Raw genomic sequence first — 22,026 nt, 5'->3', positions numbered from 1 at the left:
CGGTAGATAGGTTTTGGGGGTAATTAACTGGAGAAATCTAGAGCACTTTAAGGATACTTTTAACTACACATCCCTTCAGGCTTTTACCATAGCATAGCGAATTCTATCGTATAGCACTTCGAATTTCAATTTTCTCTTACTAATTTCTTATTTGCGGTCAATTTTGGAAAAAATCTTTTTTAATTCCGATTTTCAAGTCCGGGAAAAAATCAGATGTACGAAATTACAGAGGAATAGCTATTTTGTCTTGCATCCCAAAACTCTTTGAATCAATAATAAATGAAAAAATTTATCAACAAGTAAAAAATATTATAACGAGTAAACAACATGGTTTCTTCAAAGGACGCTCTACAGCATCAAATCTTCTCGAATTCGTTACATACGTTATCGATTCTATGAGCAAAGGCTTTCATGTTGAGGCTATTTATACCGACTTTAGCAAAGCCTTTGATCGCATTGACATACCCCTTTTAACCTTCAAATTAAAAAAAATTGGCTTTCATCCAAATCTTCTCTCCTGGTTACAATCATATTTAACTGATCGAACACAAATCGTTCGTTTCCAAAACGAATTATCCAAATCTGTAGCTGTGACCTCTGGTGTGCCTCAGGGGTCTCATTTAGGACCTCTCCTTTTCATACTGTTCGTTAACGACATTTCCTTTATTCTAAAACGGATCGAATACCTAATATACGCCGATGATATTAAACTATTTCTGAGAATAAAAACAACCGAAGATGTTGAAACATTTCAAAACGAAATCGATGTTTTCTTTGAATGGTGCAACAAAAGTTTACTTCAATTGAATGTTAAAAAATGCAACTCTATATCATTTAGCAGAAGACAAAGTCACCCTATCATTGAAACAAAATTAGGCAATCAACCAGTACAAAAATGCAAAATTGTAAGGGATCTCGGCGTCATATTGGATTCAAAACTCACGTTTGTAGAACATCAGAACAGTATCATCAATAAAGCATATTGCATGCTAGGATTTGTAAAACGTTTCAGCAAACACTTTCAAGATCCGTACACCATAAAATCACTTTATATATCCTATGTTCGTTCGATATTGGAGTATTGTAGCATAATATGGAATCCTTATTCAAATATTCACGAGCAACGTCTCGAATCAGTTCAAAAACAATTTTTGTTATATGCGCTACGTAAAATAAATTGGACCACTTTTCCTCTGCCATCGTATGAATCTCGTTGTAAGCTTATTGATATAGAACCTCTCAGTAAACGCAGAGAATTTTCCCAAATTGCATTTGTAAATGATGTTGTTACACAAAGAATAGACAGTCCTGAATTACTTTCAAAACTAAATTTTTACGCACCCTCCCGTCCATTAAGAAATAAACATTTGTTCTACATTAAACTTTACGACAAAGACTATGCAAAACATCAACCTATTAATCAAATGATGTACAAATACAATTTAAAAAGTGAAATTCTAGACGTAGCGATGAACAAAACACAATTAAAAAAGGCATTCAAAAACAACTTCATAGAACAACAAAACAATAGCTTACATTAGTTTTAAGTAGTTTTAAGTATTGTAGTCTACATAGTTTGACTTAATAAATAAATAAATAAATAAATAAATAGCTTCATAATGAATAAGCGAAATTTAGTTTTTGACTTTAGTTCATCGTTTCGAATTGCTATGTAAAGAGTAAAAGACGAAAAAAATTTCTCGAATAAAATGGGGTAAAATAGTATAATACCCCATTTTTTAACTACGTAAGCAGAAGATCTCTTTTAATGTGAAATCGGGTGCTGAATCCGAAAATGATCTTCAAAAAAAATCTCTTTAGAAGAATTTTTCCGCAAAGTTCCAAATATGAAATTATCCAAGAAAAAAGTACTTTTAATCAAATTCAAAACTCTCGGATTGCATAATATCAATTTGAAATCACTTCATGGCATATAGAAGGTGTATAAATTAGCTATAGATGATTTGAACTTTATTCAGTGCCGGTTCCGTCAATGAAGTTCAACTTTTTTTTAAAATTTTGTAAACTTGCGTTATTAACGTTCACATACATGTTTTTATCTAAGATACATTAAGTAACTAATAAATTATTAATTTAAAACACATTGTGAACTTTTATGATTCTTCATGATATTTACTGATGAAATTAAGGTTTTTCACAATCGATTAATCTGATTGCGAGTAACTAAATTTAACTGATTTGGTTGTATATGTTTCTTCAAAGTTGAACCAAATTACTTCAGAGAGCATTTTGCATAGTTTTGAATTTAAATTATTTAAGTTTTGAATTTAAATTAAGCACATCTGAGTACACCTTGAGTAAAACGTTAAATTTTGGAACATGCTCCGATCATCAATCACAGTTTGTGGGAAATGTTGACGTTTTCGTCAGTAGATATTGCTGATGTTTGTAGAAAGAATGTCTGTTGGAATTTAAATGAAAAATTTCAAGAGCTGGGTATCTTAATATCTACTCTTTTTGCCTTTTGGAAATTTTTCTTATTTTTTGCAACCATTTCAAAAAGTATAAAAAGAATAATTTAAACAGAAAACCCAAGAATTAAAAACTTTATGCTAAAAAAAAACGCTGAATTGCAAATTCGTTCACACAAGTGTTACGGAAACGTGTCGATCCGAGAACTTCTTCATCGATGAAAAGGACACCCTAATAGTTAACCTTCCAACTTTTGAACAGTTTCCGATCGAGAAAAACATATTTATTCGATAAAAATTTCAAACAAGCTGACACTTGCTTAGAGCATAGCATAGGTCGAAGGATTCCCCCCAACAACATGCCCAGCAACAACATCAGTGATTTTGTGTTGAAATTTTTTTTTCTAGCTACCCCTGAATCTCACCTCCAAATGTGCTAACAAGAAATTCGGAAGAAAAAAAAATCTCGGAAACCGTCGGAACGGGAATTGACTTTTGGTCACTTTTGGTCAGATTTAGTTTGCGTCTTTTTTTCTTCTTCAATTGGAAAGAGTGGTTTAAGAATGACAAAATAAAGCTAGAAAAAACGGCAAAGTTTGGCGATGAAACCATATCACGTTTCCCTTTTCCCTTGAGGGAGTTTTTTTTTCGTCGTCGGGGTGAAAATCTCTTTTTCCTTTTTTTATACTATCTGACTCTCCCTGCCGTCCACTATTGGTATTCCCTCAAGCCTTGGTAGAGATCTGGTAAAAGGAAAAATTCCGCCCGAATTCCCACATATTTCACCCTAACTAGACAAATGTTTACAGTTTTATGAGCCACATTCCTTGGGTGGTTTGCAAACTGCTTGTGCAGATTTTTTTCTTCTGGTCCGGGATATTTTTTTTCTTCCTTGGTCGAGGAATTGTCCTCGCGATTATGACAAAGGTTTTTATTTTCGGGAGGCTAGTTAGCACAATGCGGAAAAAGTAAAAAAAAAACCAAATTTCCAAATTTAATTTTAAAAATCAAGATATCTGTTAGGGAAATTTGCTTCTTTAGGCTAGATTTTTGTAAAATTTTGACCACGAAAAATTTATCTACACTAACTGTTCTTAATAAAATCAGGCGAGGAGCGTCATTGATGTGGGTTTGCTTTCTTGCACGTATTACATATATGTATGAAGATGATTTATTACTGACCATGGCATGGATGGTGTTTTGGCGCTACTTTTTTTCCCTTCCTCCCCAGGCAGCGCAGCGACTTTATAAGATAAGTTAGTTCCAGTCCTAGAAGGTAACGGTTGGTGGTGGGTGAAAAGCAAAAAAAAACAGAAACCCATCCCGAGAACCGTTTGGCCCGTTTAGTTGGTTCGGACATGGATGACATGGGGTTGGAGATTTGCAGGTGCTCATAATTTAATTCAACATTCACTTTAGAGAAAAACTAATTTGGATTTAAAGTTCCTACTATAAAAAAATTAATTTAAGAAATGTAGAAAATATTCCGAAATGTAGCAAATGCATAATTTCAACAACTCATTAAAACATGAAACACGTTGAGCAATGTAGAGAAAGCGCCTAAATGTATACTATCATTAAGGCAAAAAAATGGACAACAATTGAGAAATTTTGAATCATGGAATCGCTGGCGCGTTTCAACTTTTGAATTGTAAATGCGTTAGTAAAATGTAAGTAGGATTTTACAAAACTTTTGACAAATTTTATAGAGAGGAAGAACAGCCGCTTTTATTTCCATTTGCTATGGTTTAAATTTCACATTAGCTTAATTGATATCTTTGAACTCAAGAAGCTAATTATATCTATTATTTATTAAAAATAGAATTAATGGTTTTTTGTAAAGTTATGTATTTTTCATATGTATCTATATAGGTAAAAAACTTCAACTTGTTCAACAGAATAATACAAAATTAGCTATATTTAGAGTCTCGTTTAAATATTCTGAGAAACAGGATAGCATAATATTTACATGTTTTTTTTTCAAAAATTTTGTCAATTATATGCACATTCTTTATTGAACGAACTAAAGCTAAATTAGAGATCAGGAGTTGTGAAATCTAAAAAAGTGCAATCCAGTTCATTTCTCGGAGTACCTATAAGTCTCAACTTTCTTGCAGCTGACCAATAATGGTAGTGCCAAGGCAGCCCTGTTCTAGTATTGGTACATATTGCGACGTCACAATCATGAAAAATGTTTTGATTTACAAGGAAACTTACATTTTTTGTTGATTACCCGAAGGATCTGCTGGTAATTTTCCACTTTGTAAGCATCTTGTTATAGAATTATTATCAATCTTCAGGATTCGTACTAAAAAAGTTGGATTTACAAGTAATTTTTCTATAAAATAGACTTTTGAAGTTCGAGAAAATGCTGAATTTTCCCAACCGAAATTTGCAAAACTTTAGAATCAGTTCAAAACAATCCATGAAAATGTTCATGTCTTTTCAGTTTCAGCTACAACAAACAATCAAAAAACTACTAACTTCTCAAACTAACTTTCTCAAATATACACTAACCTACGGCTTCGAATGATGTTTTTCTTCATTTTTATTGTAGCAAACAAGCTTTTTCATCATTCAATAGATGAAAAGTTCACAAAATATACTTTAGTTCTTAGAAACAGAGGAATTAATGGAATCAGCGTGAATCTTGTTATTTTTCATAAGTAACATTTAAGGTTTTATGGTAAAACAGCCTGCGAAATCTGATGAAACTACAGCTTATCGTTTTACAACTCATGTGCACTTTCGGAAGACTATAAATATTTTGTTGTATTTTATTAACTTCTTAACAATTTTATCAAAAATCACTCATATGAAAGTTGGGGCAGAATGCCCACAAGACCACGTGTTTTACACTCAAATTTTGAATGTTGTTAACTTTTGAGAAAACCCGAATATCAAAACATAATGCCATTCTTTTTATTTGCTGACTCCCAAATTACGATAACAATGCATAGTTATTGTGAGTAGCATTATTATGAGAACATCCCTATACGAAACATAACTATCATTCACAGATAATCTTGCAGCACTGCAGCGTCGGCCCGTTACGCCCGTTAAACGAATGACAACTGCGGGGAACCTATCTGTCACTTCACGCGATTACTCCTTCCTTTTTTGCTGTGCGACCGTCGAGAAGGTAAGTCCACATCGGGCGAGTCTCCGCGTGAACGAGAACCTAGTCTCACAAAATGGCGACCGTTGACAGGTTTTTCGGCAATGCTTGGAAGCATTGCATGAAAAAAGGGAGACTCGCCCGCTGGGGACTTAAAGTGATGTAATTTAGTTTTAGTTTTCTCCTATTCGAAGTAGTTAGTGTTGTGCCCCGGTGTCCATCTAAAAAAAAAAAACCAGTTTGAGTTAGTGTTGTGTGCTGCTGAGGAAACGTGGAAAGGCGTCCTATTTGTTCTTCATCGTCGGGAAAAAGGTATGTTGAGAAATTTAATCTACTTAACCTATTTCTGGAGACAGTAAATTTAATTTTTTTGCGACGGATCCGACGGAGATCATTTAATTTTTTTGTTTTAAAGAAGTTGCTTGAAGTGAGAGTTCATTTCTGCATGGGCGGTTGAGATGGAACATCCAACCTGTTTACCATTATAAGTTTTTTTTCGGAGGATGAACGAAATTCCGAATCCAATAGCGTCTTCATTCGGCAGGTTGTGACGGAACATCCAACCTAGCTTGCTCATATTATTTGAGGTGTATAAGAATATTTTCCGATTCTTCTGGCGGTTGAGACGGAACATCCAACCAGTTTGCTTTTATATTTTCCCGGTGGGGATGAAAATTTTCCCTGTGGGGATGAACAATTTTCCCGGTGGGGATGGAAAATTTTCCCGGTGGGGATGAACAATTTTCCCGGTGTGATTGGAATGATTTTTGATTTTTCTGGCGGTTGAGATGGAACATCCAACCTGTTTGCCATTATATTTTTTTTCGGAGGATGAACGAAATTCCGAATCCAATAGCGTATTCATTCGGGAGGTTGTGACGGAACATCCAACCTAGCTTGTTCGCATTATTTGAGGTATTTAAGAATATTTTCCGATTATTCTGGCCGTTGAGACGGAACATCCAACCAGTTTGCTTTCATATTTCCCGGTGGGGATGAACAATTTTCCCGGTGGGGATGAACAATTTTCCCGGTGGGGATGAACAATTTTCCCGGTGGGGATGAACAATTTTCCCGGTGGGGATGGACAAGTTTCCCGTATTCAATTTTGGTTTCGGTCGGGTTTTTCGGAATTCTTAATATCCTGGTGGGATTGAAATGATTTTTAATTTTTCTGGCGGTTGAGATGGAACATCCAACCTGTTTGCCATTATATTTTTTTTCGGAGGATGAACGAAATTCCTAATCCAATAGCGTCTTCATTCGGGAGGTTGTGACGGAACATCCAACCAGTTTGCTTTCATATTTCCCGGTGGGGATGAACAATTTTCCCGGTGGGGATGGACAAGTTTTCCCGTATTCAATTTTGGTTTCGGTCGGGTTTTTCGGAATTCTTGATATCCTGGTGGGATTGAAATGTTTTTTTATTTTTCTGGCGGTTGAGATGGAACATCCAACCTGTTTGACATTATACTTTTTTTTTCGGAGGATGAATGAAATTCGGAATTCAATTGCGACTCTTTCGGGAGGTTGTGACGGAACATCCAATCTAGCTTGTTCACATTATTTGAGGTGATTAATAATTTGAGGTGATTAAGAATATTTTTCGATTCTTCGGATGGTTGTGATGGAACATCCAACCTGTTTGACATGATTTTTTTTCCGAAACTATTGAGATGAGTCCGGAACGGTTGAGATCAGTTTGCCTTATATTTTCCCGGTGGGGAGGCACAATTTTCCCGATGGGGAGGAACAACTTTCCCGCTGGGGACTGACAATTTCCCGGTTTTCAATTGAATTTTTCATTCGAGTTTAGCTTAGGTTACATCGAAATGATTTTTGATTTTCCTGGCGGTTGTGATAGAACATCCAACGTGTTGCTGCTAAATATAAACTGCTGAGATTGAACATCCAGCCCGACTATCTTCAGTTCTGAAAGTCGTCTGAGTAGAATTAAAGTAAAGTTAAAAAAAGGGGAATTTTATTTCCAGTGGTTGCGACGGAACATGCAACCCGTCCCAAAGAAATTTTTAACCAGTTGAAATGACCATCTGGCCCGCTTAATCACCAGTTAAGAATATTGGGAACTTTGACCTAGTTAAATTATGTTTCGTTTGGATAATATTACAGAACTCCAGCCTGATTCAGTCAGGTATGCTGAGAATGACTGTAGTTTGTTCTAAAAGTTGAAACGGAACGCCTAGGCTATACACTGAGGTCAAAAGCAAAGCACAACTTAGAAAAGCCTTCAAATGTGTATCTGGGAACGAGCAAGCCGGAAATTTTTATCAATAAAAAAATGGTCAATTTGAGTTATTTAAGTCTAGTAGAATTGCTAAACGCTTAAAGAAACAAGTTTATAACTTTTCTTCCTTCGGAAAGGATACACATGAGCTCGAAGACATTTTGATTATTTCTTGCGTTTGTACTGGTTTTGTTTCAGTATTGCAATATGAGTGAGGGAAGATACGTGCGTCCTCATACCGAGGAAGAGGACGAGGCAACGGATGTTTTGTCCTCATCTACCTCTTCCGAAGCGTTGGGAATAGAGAGTGATGTGGAGATACATACCCCTTCGGATACCGATGAGATGCGCGCTAGATTGGCTATTCTAGAGAAAGCTGTTGTCGACATAGCAAAAGGGTTGTTGGAACGAGAACAATCGGAGAAGGAGGTCAAACCGTCTATCAAACCTGAGGAACCAAGATGTAAGGAGGAAGTTAACTCAAAGGGTTTAGAAACGGCTGATAACGCAGCGGGACGCAGCTCCAGAGGAATACGTTGGGATCACTTGCGGCCATTCCCCCAGAATCTACCAACGACCCGTTTTTGGGAGGAATGGAGCAAATTTAAAATCAATTTCGAGCTGTCAGCGGACCTCAACGGAGTTACGGGCGCGAATCGAGCACAACTACTTTTGCTCTCAATGGGGGATCAGCTACAAGGAATCTTAACATCAGCTGAAATAAAAGCGGATTACGGGAGCATGAGTTGCTACCCCGATTTTGTGAGCGACATAGAACAGTACCTGAGATCTCTAGTCGATGTAACTGCCGAACAGGACGCGTTCGCTGGTTTACGTCAGGGCTTCGACGAGTCGGCAGTGGCCTTCCATGCTCGGTTGAGAGCAAAGGGAACCCTTTGTGGTTTTGGAGGTGACGAAAAAGCCATAAGAGGGCAACTGCTAAGGGGCATGTCAAATCAGGCAGTTGCTAACCAAGCTAGATTTTACAACCACGATGCCAAAACAACGGTACAAGCCGCTACTAGGGCGGAGGCTTTTGCGGTAAATAACCCAACTCCGCCGGAAGCCATTTCAGCCGTATCCTCATCCCCAAGACCGACACGATTCCCACTGTCAAATGGCAACGTGCCCAGAAATCGATTCCAAAATAATTTTCGCGCTCGATCAGGAAGAAGAGGTGCTAGAAACTTCTCCGGGGGCAGGCAATTCGGCAATTCCCCATATGGTAGGCCATTTGAGGATCAGCGCAGGAACCAACCTGAAGAATCGGAAAACAATCAAGCTGGCCGGAGAAAGCGGTGCGCTCGCTGCAATCACACCGATTGTTACAGAGGGGGAATGTGCCCAGCGATCTCGAGAAAGTGCTTTAACTGTGGCGTGAAAGGACACTACACGGAAACTTGCCAACAGTGGAAAAGAATTAATCGAATGGATGCAACTACAAGTGAGGTATCGGAGGAAAAGGATCAGGTATGAAATAAGCAAACTACATATATTTGGTGGCCCCCTCTAATAGAACATAAACCTGTTTTGTTTTATTATCAATCGGTTGAACCGGTGTGTTTCTTTTAACAAAGTTACTTGACAAAATAAATTAAAAAAAAAAGTGTTTAAGTTGGTTTTTCTTTTAAGTTGGTAACAACATTCCTTTCTTTTCCTATCTTTTCTCGGCAGATGATAAGAAATGTGCCAGTAGACGACGCGATTGTCAATTGTCGTGTTGGATCATCTGAACCAATTTCGTTTTTAGTCGATTCTGGAGCGGATGTAAACGTCATTGGGGGTAGCGATTGGAAATGTTTGGAATCAGAATATAATGTAGGATCAGCTGTTTTAAAAATAATCCACCAATTAGATTTTCCCGAGTTGAGAGCTTACGCAACCAAGTGTCCTATGAAAATAAAAACTGCGTTTGAGGCTGTAATAGAAGTAATTGGAGCTGAGAAACCGGTCATCAAGGCAACATTTATAGTCATACCGGAAGGCAATCGATCCTTGTTGGGGAGAGATACATCAAGTAAGATGAAACTTCTCAAAGTTGGTCTTTCCGTAAATGTCTGCTCATCAAAAAGCAATACTGCTATTTTCCCGAAAATGCCAGGGGTGAAAGTCAAATTCACTGTTGACGAAAGCGTCCTTCCAGTTAAAAATGCATATTTCAATGTCCCGGCTGCCTTTCGGGAGGCTGCAAGGCAAAGGTTGTCCGAAATGGAGGCTCGGGGGATTATAGAGAGGGTATTAACGGCCCCCACATGGATTAGTGGCATGTCGGCAATTCCAAAAGGAAAGGAGGATTTCCGATTGGTAGTGAATATGAGAGCGCCAAACAAGGCCATCAAACGAGAGTATTTTCGACTGCCTCTTATAAACGAAATGAGAACGAAACTTCACGGTGCCCAGTACTTTGCCAAACTTGATTTGACAAGTGCTTACTACCATCTCGAGTTAGCCAAAGAATCTAGGGACCTGACAACCTTCCTTTCCGAAAACGGAATGTACCGTTTTACCCGATTGATGTTCGGGGTAAACTGCGCCCCAGAGATATTTCAAAGAGAAATGTCTCGCATTTTCGAAGGATTAGAAGGGATTATAATTTATATAGACGATATCCTCGTGTTTGCGGATACGATTAAAGATTTGAGACTTAAAGTAGCTCAAGTTCTAGGCATACTGAAGGCTAATAACTTGACGGTCAACCAGGAGAAATGCGAATTTGATAAGCAACGCATAACATTCTTAGGGCATCTATTAGATAAACATGGGTTTCACATAGATGAATCGAAAATCAACCATGTTCGCAAATTCAGAGAACCCAAATCAGCATCCGAACTACGCAGTTTTTTAGGACTGGCTTCCTTTGTAAGTGCCTACATTAAGAATTTCGCGGATATTACAAGCCCTCTCTGGTCGGTGGCAAACGAAAAGACTTGGAGTTGGGGCCCTGTACATAGTAAGGCTTTCGAACAGATAAAAAAGAATATCGTTGAGTCCACAGTAGCCTTAGGCTACTTTTGTGAAGTAGACAAGACCATATTATATACCGATGCGTCCCCTATCGCACTGGGAGCGGTCTTGGTCCAGGAATCCGCTGAAGGAGAGAGGAGAATTATAAGTTTTGGATCGAAAGCATTAACCCCAACGGAAAAGAGATATGCTCAGCATCAGCGGGAAGCCCTAGCAGCAGTATGGGCAGTTGAACATTTTTCTTATTTCCTATTAGGACGTCATTTCACATTAAAGACAGATGCAAAGGGGGTGAGCTTTATTTTGAATCGATCGAGAGAGGACTCGAAAAGGGCGTTAACCCGAGCCGACGGATGGGCATTAAGATTAAGTCCTTACAGCTATGAGGTTGAATTCGTGAAAGGTAGAGAAAACATTGCTGACCCTTCGTCGAGGTTGTACGTAGGAACTGATGAACCATTTAACGAGGAATCGAACCCCTGGGAGTTGGCCGTGCTTGAAACAAATAACCCGCAATTTTTGACGAACGACGAAATTTCCAAAGAAACTTCCCGTGATGAAACATTGGCTGGCGTCCTAGAAGCACTGAAATCAGACATTTGGTCGACACGACTACGAAGGTTTGATCTGGTGAAGGCCGAACTTTACGAGAAAAATGGACTCTTATACAAAGGAGGCTGCGTTGTAATTCCTAAATGCCTCCAAGAAAAAACGCTGAATATCGCTCACAGTGGACACCCATCCGCTGCCAAACTAAAATCAATTCTCAGAGAACGAGTATGGTGGCCGGGTATTCCTTCGGATGCCGAGAACTGGGTAAATGGATGCAAAGTATGCGCCGCCAATGGTAGGCCTGAGAAACCAACGCCGATGAAACGTATTCCCGCACCCAAAAACGTTTGGGAAACTATTGGAATAGACTTTAATGGCCCCTACGCTCACTTTGGAGGAATTTACATTCTAGTAGTGGTTGACTACAGATCTAGATTTCTCATAGCAAAAGTAGTAAAATCTACAAACTTCGACCAGACTAAGAAAGTACTTGACGACATATTCGGTAGAGACGGATTTCCAGATTGTATTAAGAGTGACAATGGGCCACCGTTCAACGGTACGGAATATAAGTTGTATTGTAGAGAAAGAGGGATACAAACTGTGTATTCAACACCTCTTTTTCCACAGCAGAATGGTATGGTCGAGAACTATATGAAACTTATAAACAAAGCTATGTCTGCTGCTATCGTGTCAAAGACAAATTTCCACCACGAGCTGCAAGCGGCTGTGGAATCTCACAATGCAGCCAAACACCGCGTTATCAAATTATCCCCAGAAGAGGTAATGCTACGCAGAAAAGTTAAACGAGGTCTACCTTTAATGAACAGAGGAGTAATTCACGTTGATGATCAACTGTTAGACAAAGTGGATTATGAATCAAAATTGAAGGCCAAACAGCGAGAAGATATTCGCCGTGGGGCAAGGCAGTGTACCATAAAACCGGGCGATCACGTGATTGTTGAACGACTTAAGAAAACTAAGGGAGACACAAGATTCTCTCTTAAAAGATTTACCGTTTTAAGTGAGGAGAACGGCAAACTTCGCCTGACAGACGAAACAGGAAACATAATGGATCGACATGTTTCACAGACAAAGAAAGTCCACAACTGGAGAGACGAGGAAAGTGAGCCATCTAACAGTGAATGTCTGGAGGAGTCAGTCGTCGAGCCACTGCAGAGGCCCGTAAGAGACAGAAAGAAACCTTCGCACTTGCGGGATTATGTGGACACAATCGAGAGGAAAGATTTGCAAATGTGATTGTGCTGTGAATAACATTCAGCCATTGTTTTGTTTCATTAAACGCTATATTAAATACATTTTTTTTCTTCTTTTTCTTCGGAGAGGGAGGAGGATGTGAGTAGCAATATTATGAGAACATCCCTATACGAAACATAACTATCATTCACAGATAATCTGGCAGCACTGCAGCGTCGGCCCGTTACGCCCGTTAAACGAATGACAACTGCGGGGAACCTATCTGTCACTTCACGCGATTACTCCTTCCTTTTTTGCTGTGCGACCGTCGAGAAGGTAAGTCCACATCGGGCGAGTCTCCGCGTGAACGAGAACCTAGTCTCACAGTTATAACATATTTTGTCCTTGTTCGAGTTAAAACGGTGCACCAATATTCGACTCGAAAAAATTATTGGCCGCCATGTTTACCGCAACATCACTATATCAGACAAAAAATTGAATTTCGTTGCCTACTTGAAGGCGTTTTATTTATAAGGATATAAAAAGTGCATTTTGAAAAGCGAAATTTTCGATGAGTTTAGTACCTAATACTAAATGATTTTTAGCCAAAGAATGGTAGTTCACAACAAAACGACGAACATGTAATTAAACATTTGGTGTTTCAAAAAATACATTCCGTATAATCATTGTTCTATTTCTTACCACCCTTCCTGTTTGGTGCGTTCTGTCCACTAGTTTTGGCGTTCTACCCCGCGGTTTGTTTTCTGGCTGTTTTAGTTTTTTACAAAAATATTGTTAAAACCGTGTTTTTATCATATATTTTTCTTTTCAATAATACGTAAATTTCATCCTTGAATCGTCGTCAACTTTTAATTTGGTTCTTTAATGATTGGTATCGCTGTAAATAGCAATTTTGCTGAGCTGGTGCGTCTTGTACAGTTTTACCCTAATTGATGTCACGCAAAATTTAAAAAAAATGAAAAAAACAAACGAACATCGTTAAACATTCAACACGAATCGATAATTTACTTTGTCTCACTATAAATAAAATTTATGCTTAGTGATTACGTGAGTATTATTATTCATTAAATGAATAGTGCAAGTAAAATTTTATTGAACCTAAGATAACATTATTTGTTATTCTTTTGCTGTTTTCTTTTTTTTTTTGTAATTAATTATGTGATGTCACGCTTAAGCTGACCCCCTCCATCCAAGTCACAAATTTTCACATAAATCGAAACCCCCTCCCCCTCCTTACGTGTGACATCAATATTTGTTCCTGCCTTACTGCCTCAATAAAACTTGAGTCCTTTTATCTAAAAATTAGAAAATGTTGCCTTTAAGTATGCAGTAAATAAAGAGTAGTGCACAAACTTTTAAAATGCTTTCTGTTTGATATTTATAAACTGTGAATTGATGATTAATATGACCAAAAATAGTCATTATCTTTAAATTTTGTTCAATTTTTGTCAAGGGTTAGGGCACCCTGAATAAAAGATCAAGTCTCCTTTAACTTAAAAAAAGAATTAAAAAATAAATCGTCTGACGAAAATTTTCTGTTAGTTCATTCACGTTTTGATGTATTGTTCTAACTTTTAATGCATATAAACTTACATTACGAATTACACGCTGTTAGAAAATCAAAAAGTCGGCAAGTTGCTACTTTCTCTCAAAAAAGGTAAGATGAGTAAAAGAAATTGGAATCAAGTATGCGCGTTCTCCCCTACATGTTCGATAAATTTCATAGTCTATTTAAATTTCTATTTAAATTTAAAAAATGAGAACATTAACCCTCAAGAATCCAATTTCCTTTCTCTTAAAAAAAATTACAGAAGCTTCTTCAATGATTACGAACAACTTTTGTTCTACGAAAAACTTAATAGGATGAGGATGTTATTTTGACAATTTTTTCAGTAATTGCATAAGCACAGGGACAAAAGACCTTGATAGTACTTTTTCGGTTGAAGCTCCCACACACTTTAACATTTTTCTTTAATTTTTAAAATTATTAAAACTGACTCATAGCTAAATTTTCAAATATTTTCATGTTACCCAAATAACTGAAATATTTCAACTTGTATGAAAAGTGAATATGTACTTATATGTAGATATTTTTCGAATTGTTGTCGTTGTTTCCCAACACTCCTTAGACGGGGTTTACGTTTCATCTCTCCTACGTAAATGAGCATTTTTTTTTTTCAAAAACACATGGATGAAGGATTTCTGAGGCTACCAAACTGTAGATTTTTTTTAAAAATTAAATCCATTTCTAGTTTTCGCATGTTTTTAAGTTTCTCTTAGCTGTAGCATTAGACAACTGCTTGTCAAACAGTTTAGTTAATATTGATTGTCAAATTACCATATTTTAAAACATTCTGCGAATAAAATTAAGTAAAACAAATATTGGCTTTGGTTTTATGCCGATTTAAGTGGACGAAGTCTAAAGGTGGGGTTGGGCACTAGAGGATTTAGAACCTAAATACTTTAAACATGTCATCATTCAAAACTGTCTCAAATTACTCCGTACATACGTACAAAATTTAGTTAAGCTTTTATCTAGAATGTTCTTTTTGTTTTAAAATATTTTAAAATTGAAAAATAATATCACAAATCGGAAATCCGTGACACACATTATATCACGAAATATTGTTTTGTAATTGGGGAAGTAAAGGGTTTTCTTTTCTCTCGGCAAATAGAAATTACAATATCAGACTAAGATAACGTAAAAAGAAGTCAAATCGTATTTCATATAAAAATCCAGGATTTCAAGCCCCTCAAAATGTATAAAATTAATTTATACTTAAGACTAGTATAAAATTGTAACAGTACCTGTTGTGTTCTTGTAGCAAGATGATTGGATGAAATTGGAATTTTTTAAGAAATTCATATAACATGATTTGAAACTCATTGAACATTCTAAAGTTGTTCGGGTCAATGTGACCTGAAACGCACATTCAGATCATCTTAATCTTCGTTCCAATATTATGAACAACAGAGATTTTGGAGAGACTAAGTTTGTTCTCTAAAAATAATAAACAAATTAAAGAGAAAAAACTGAAATTTTGAGTCTAAGAAATCGTTTCATTGAGAAATGAGATAAAGCGAAGTAAAGTCTTAATTGGATGTCATTTTTTCTAAGTGAGATTATTTTTCTACCGGAGAATCCGGGATAGCGGTCAAAATTTCCATTGAACCCCAACTTTCATACATATCGTAGGATAGATTTATTCTTGATAATTCCTAATATCGAAAAAACACTCGAATACAGCAAAGCTATCAGAAGTTATGAATATTTTAAAAATCAAATTTTATTTCGGAACTTTTTTCATTCGTAAGCAACTACAGATAACTTGGTAAAATATACCTACTTTATATTTAAAAATTAAAAAACAAGAAGAAAATACCCACACAATGCATCAAATCTTATCAAAATAGGTTATCATTTGGAACAAGGAAAACGCCACCAAAGTACAAGTAAAATTTTTCTCAAACGAATATTTTTTTTTGAAGGGTTGAACAGAAAAAAAGTTGTACTACAATTTAAGAAATGCTTTGTCTTAGTAAACTGGGTCGATTTGGGGTCATTCTGGAATTTCTGAAACTCAGGGGTATGAAAAGCTTCGTTTTACCTCAAAACTATATAATGATTTTTGCACAGAATTTTTAAGTATCGTTTAATCCTTCGTTTCATGATAATTATTTTTCCTTAAAAATCATTTTATACAGTTGAAAATGATGAGTACCTACATCAAGAAAAAAATTAAAATAAAATACGATTTTCCATTTTTCCATACATTAATAGTTGCAAATTTTCAACTTTATGAAACGAAGGGTTAAATGAGTAAATTTTTACTTTCAGATTTGTGTGGTAAAACTGAATATTTTGTACTGAAAAATTAATATCATTTTTGTTACTTCTGTGTGACCGAGTCCGCTCATAGTTTTTGTGCTAATTTATGAATTCTCTAAAGGAAATTTTCCGTTGAACAACTTTGTTGGAGACCTTAATTCGAATCATATTAATATTGGTTTTACAGAACGAAATATTCAATTTTCCCATGTAAACCCAAAAGATGACATTTTCTCATGTAAACGTTAAAAATTCTACAAAAAATGATGGATAAGTTTTGTGCCAAAAATGAAGCTTTTGACACCTGGGTTTGAAAAATTCAAAAATTACTCCAAATCGACTCAGTTTATTGTCCTAGTAACTATTCTTAACCCTGATACTCGTGATTAATTCTCAATATTTCAAGCAATAACTGATTCAGAAAAATACCTGATGTCTTTTGGATTCGAACTACGCAATTGAACAGGCTTTAAGCCGTTTAAGTCTTATGAAAGTAATCACTCGTCAAAGTTTAAAAAAATGAAACAGTTAATATATTTCAGTCCTCAAGGTCGTGTGATGGGGGATTTTTTCCAAGTAAAATTTTCAAATCATGAAACGATTTTTCTTAGCAACCGAAAATTTTTTGATCTTAAAAGGTGTTTAAAAATACGTGTCAGAAAATTGCCTCATCTGCGGCGAAATTTAGTCCCATTTTACGACACTAATTGGTTTTTTTTTGTAAGTTTAGAATTGCAATATTTTATTTACACACAAAAATCTTACCATAAGAATAGTTTTTAATTAAGAATTGTAACTAAATAAGTTCAGAATTTTAAACCAACCACTTTAACTTATAAATTCATGCATCGAATACTAATTTCACACATCAACAAGGTGGAAGCCATGTGACAGGTGTTCAATACTCACAATACTCAATAGAATTAGCTAAAAAAAAATCTAATACCTAGTACTCTATACTGTAATATTGTATTTTTAAATAACTTTTGAAAATAGTTAAAAATCATTTATCTATGCAATTTCTGCATTTTTTCACCTGAAAATTTAAAATGATGATTCATAATTAATTTTCAACTATTCCTAAAACTGCAAATATTTACAACTTCTGCGAAAAAAGTTATGGAAGAATTTTTTTTTGTAAAATACAATAAATTTAACGGTTTTCAAAAAAAAAATTCTATGACAATTAAATTTTAGATGTTTTTTAAAACAAACATAATATAGATTTTCAGGATTTAACAAATTTGATAAATGATATAAAACCTTTTTTGAGACTTTCTTCAGTAATGTTAATCATACTTGTGATGATATGTTAACAAATTTATAAAAATTATAAAATCTGGTTTTATTAGTTCATTTTTAGTTGTCTGCATCAAAAAATTATTCCTTACTTGAATGAAGTATAACAAACAAATCAAATTCAGAATCGGTTTTTATGCAGATTTTTAAGTGCATCAGTTATCAATGATTGGTTTCACCTTAAACTCAACTCCATTTCCATATGAAAATCATAAACATCATATCGCCAAATCTAGAGAAGACAGACAAAATCTGACAAATAACTCAAGAAGCCAAAATCTAGTCAATTTTTAAAACAATGCTCCAAAATGCTGTTTCCTTCAGAAACCAATTATATTATTCGAGTAAGTTTAAAAAACGGCAAGATGTTTTTACTAAAAAAAATCTTACCTTTTACATCTTCATATTTTGTTTTGGGTTTCAAATGAATTTACCAAATTTCCTACAATCCTTTGTTTAAGGTCTACTGCATGTTTTAGTCAATATTTTATGAAAATTTTGGTATCTAATGTACACACTCATTAAGTGTCGTTGTTTTTCAATCCTGAATTTTTATATTTTGAAAAATAATGTTCTTAATAACAATAAAAATCAGAATTTTTTATAAGAAAAATAAAGTTTCTAAATTTTGTCCTTCCTAGGATCCAGTAGTCCAATATACGGTGACAGAGTGATCAGAGCTTAAAATTTTAAACTACAAAACCTGAACAAGCAAAGTTATGAAATTGTTGTTTTAAGTTGGTGTTAGTTGAATAGTTCCAAGAATTAGTTCCTTTTTTGAATACTTTTCATACCACAATTTTAGAACTTATATGGTTTTTTGAAAAACTTTGCCTTATAATCATAAAATTTACGTAATTTTTGTAACAAATAAGGAAGGAGAATATTTTCATAGAAGTAGTTCAATGATATAATCAGAAATTGCGCCCAAAAAATATATAACTTGTTCAGTGTCAAAAGTTCTTTACAGAAAAATTATAACTAAGATAAATAAACATTAAAAATACAAATTTTAATCGAAAAGTTTAAAGCAAATGTAAACTTCTACCAGGTTTACCGTATGGGTATGATAAACATTTATCCAAAGAGAATAAGAAAATAAGATATTATCGATTACAAAATTGCATTTTGCCTTCAATTACTTCGTTTTTCATGAAGTACCTATGTATGTCGCCTCAGTTGCATGCAACGCATATCTGTATCTGTTGCACCCTTCTGAATGTAGCATGCGATACATTTCCTTGATACATTTAATTTTATGGTGAAACATTTTTCATGATAACCTATGCTACAGGTTTGTGTCTTGAGTATTAGTTCGAATTTGCTATAAATAATTATACTAGTACTCGCTAGGTGATGCTGTTGTTGCGCAAACATATTATAGCTCACTGTGCGCATGCTGTCTAATTCGTATGCATGCATCTGCCTGCATTGCACAGCACACCCCACGTGGTTGTTCGATTCTGCCCAGTGAACATGCTGGCTTACAGCAAGATTAAAGCGTACGAACGCAAACGAAAGTGGGAAATATATGATTTCCTGCCCCATTCTGGTGGTGCGGGACCTTTCATAAAGCCTGCAGGCGCTCAGAACCAAGAAGGAAGCGAACCTGATGGCTGCAGCAGATTTTGCCATATGTAGCGGAATAAAAAGTACAAAGAAAGTGCAACTTGCATCATTGCTGGTGAATGCTTTTGGTTAGGTTTACGGACAACGGAAATCGTTTCATAAATTGGCAACCGACTTGCTCATCTGGGAAAGGTGAAAAATCTCGGACTTGTTAAGAAATTGATCGAACAGCTGCATCGATCTGCACAATATTACTCATATAATTTTTTAACCGAGTAATTTTAGTATTAGAACATAAATAATACTGAAACTGACTGAAGATAATTTTTTTCGTAAATCGTTTTATGTTCGACAATAAGTTTCAAAAAATAACAGTTAAATTACAGATTATTTTTGAAATATTCTCAAAATCTGTTAAAAAGAGAACTTTATACATTAACCCAAATATCTAAAATAACATATATTTATATTCTCCTTTCCTCATATATGAAAAGCATCATTTTGTGTAAGATAAAAAGTTTTATGGATATTTGTGAACATTTGATCAATAAAACGATAAAATAATGTAGAAGGACCATAGTGAAGAGTAGAATTACCTACTTATGTTAATAAAAATAAAGGAAAAAAAACCTTAGAAATCTAGAATCGATCTTTCGCTTACCATTAAGTAACAATTCAAGCAAGATTTGACAACGGGAAGAGGTTGCATTGAACCTGAACTGTGAATGGAATTTTATAGTCCTTGTTTAGGAGAAGCAAAATTATTAGTTTTTCACTGGTCGATTTTATTTTGTGATTAATTTTCTTAAAGCTTGGATCGAGACAACTTGAAGAACGTGTTACGAATTGAGCTATAGAAAATAAGTTATGGAGAAAGCATAAAACTATTGTTTTGTTCAACCTAAACTCTTTTTTAATTTTTTTTTTTTGGTACAGATCGATAGTGAACCTTATAAGTAAACCAAATTCTTGGATTTCGTGGTTATATCTAGCTTTAATTAAAATGAAAGAAAATAAGGTATTGAAAAAATGATATTCAAACAACTTTATACATGATGATAAGCTCGTCAACAATAAGCTCAATTTACAGGCAATTTATTATTTATATTTTATTTCGTTCAAATGTACCGAAATAGGTACCGTAAACTGGGGGAACTTCGATCATCGAGGTAATTTTGATCAAAATGTAATTTTTGCAGATAATCATCATCATTCATCAAGTCTGAAGTTAGAATATCTTAAAACTGTTTTTTACGTTTGAAAGCCTATAAATTGAGTTTCAAATAGGCTAAACTTGGTTGGTAGTAGGTGTTTTTAATATAACGTAAACTGTAGTTTTAAAGTTTTAAAATATATGTATTTCGAAGACTCACAAACAAATACCTCTCCTGATAAAATGATAGCATTTGGAAGCAAATGAGTTGTTGAATATGAAAGTTAAACTTTTTTCCTTTGTGTAGGAATAGTTTTAGAGTAATTTTTATGTCATCATCTGTTTCGTTTTGGATATTTTAAAAAACGTACATTTTCCATTATGAGAAAGCATGTATAAAACAAATGGCTAAAAACTCTATCAAATGGTTAAGTTTCAATAAAAAAAAGAACATAGGTGGGAAGACCTAGAGAATTGCATTTGTTTTTGGGGCCAAAAAATATTGAGAAATGTTTATAATTTTAGCAACTAAATGTAAGCAGCATTATTGTCCATCTTTTGAGCTTATTTGTTTTTGAAAGAAAACGTTAAAAAAAATCAATTGAGCCCAAACAAAAAATTACTGTTATTGATGTTTTAAGCCTTCAGTGCTTATTGGCATCAAACCAATAATTTTGAAGTTAAGATATGTCTAATCCATAGTGATCAAAGTTACCCCTAAGCATGAAATCTGGTTTTGTAACAAACATTTAGTACTAGCCACTAATGTCGTTGGGATATTCTGCTATCAATGATTATGCTGAATACTCTAACCTTAGTAAGTATTTAAAAAAAAAATATTGTTACAAAAACGCAACCCCTTCCAAAATATTCGAAAATGAATTAAAAAAGTGATCAATCTTCCCCAGTTTACAGTACTTCATTTTGGATGATAACAACTGAAATATAGTTTATGTTATGATTCCAACAAAGAATTCAGAGTAGGGAAAAATACAATCTGTAGGGCAGAATGGAGAGACTTGATCCTATTTTCTAATTTTCATAAAATCTTGACTTGATCTTGAGACTTGATTCTATTTTCTAATCTTTATAAAATCCTCTAAAAATAAGAACAACACTTGATCCCGTATTGTTATGTTTTAAAGTTAGAGCCGACTTGATCCTTTATTCAGGGAACCGAAATATTTAGCAAAAATCAAACAAAATCGAAATATAAAAGGTCCATTGACTGTTATTTATTTCACTGTTTATAAGTCCTTCGAACAGAGAATTCTTGAACTAGAAATTTTTCTAGAACATTTGATTTTGTAAAGACATTCCGATTACAAGATAAAGCTAAGGGATCAAATCTCCTCACCGCACTCTCCCCAATATTTAAGAAGAAATAATTCAATGATATTTTTTAGCATTGATAGCTGCTTGCGAATCTTATTCGATACTATCACAAATCCGTACTTTAAACTTTATTTCATTTCTGGGTTTTCCATAAAATTTAGAAATCTCTCAATACCTAGGAATTATATTTTCACAAACAAGTTGGCCCCCGCCAAGAAAATCAACGTTGAAAAGATGCTCCTTAAAGTTGGGTATGAGCATTTTCTATCTGGATCCTGGTTTTAGGAATTTGACTTCAAAGCAAAGTTTGTT

At 34.8% G+C, this 22,026-nt stretch overlaps 1 protein-coding gene across 1 annotated transcript; it reads left to right on the top strand.

The window, feature by feature from the left end:
- Positions 1–5,384: 5,384 nt before the first annotated feature.
- On the top strand, positions 5,385–12,571 carry LOC129753494 (uncharacterized protein K02A2.6-like). Its single transcript, XM_055749311.1, has 4 exons — positions 5,385–5,397; positions 5,453–5,574; positions 7,994–9,265; positions 9,470–12,571. Exons 1-4 carry the CDS (start codon positions 5,385–5,387, stop codon positions 12,569–12,571), a joined length of 4,509 nt encoding a protein of 1,502 aa, XP_055605286.1.
- Positions 12,572–22,026: the final 9,455 nt, after the last annotated feature.

Source organism: Uranotaenia lowii, chromosome 3 (assembly GCF_029784155.1).
Source record: "Uranotaenia lowii strain MFRU-FL chromosome 3, ASM2978415v1, whole genome shotgun sequence".
NCBI classification, from domain to species: domain Eukaryota; kingdom Metazoa; phylum Arthropoda; class Insecta; order Diptera; family Culicidae; genus Uranotaenia; species Uranotaenia lowii.
The sequence above is the reverse complement of the archived record's forward strand: the minus strand, read 5'-3'. Positions and strand labels throughout refer to the sequence as shown.

Excerpts from the sequence above, each read along its gene's own strand:
- LOC129753494 (XM_055749311.1), top strand. Across the intron at positions 5,575-7,993 it reads GCTGTGCGACCGTCGAGAAG|TATTGCAATATGAGTGAGGG; the intron begins GTAAGTCCACAT and ends GTTTTGTTTCAG. Across the intron at positions 9,266-9,469 it reads TATCGGAGGAAAAGGATCAG|ATGATAAGAAATGTGCCAGT; the intron begins GTATGAAATAAG and ends TTTTCTCGGCAG.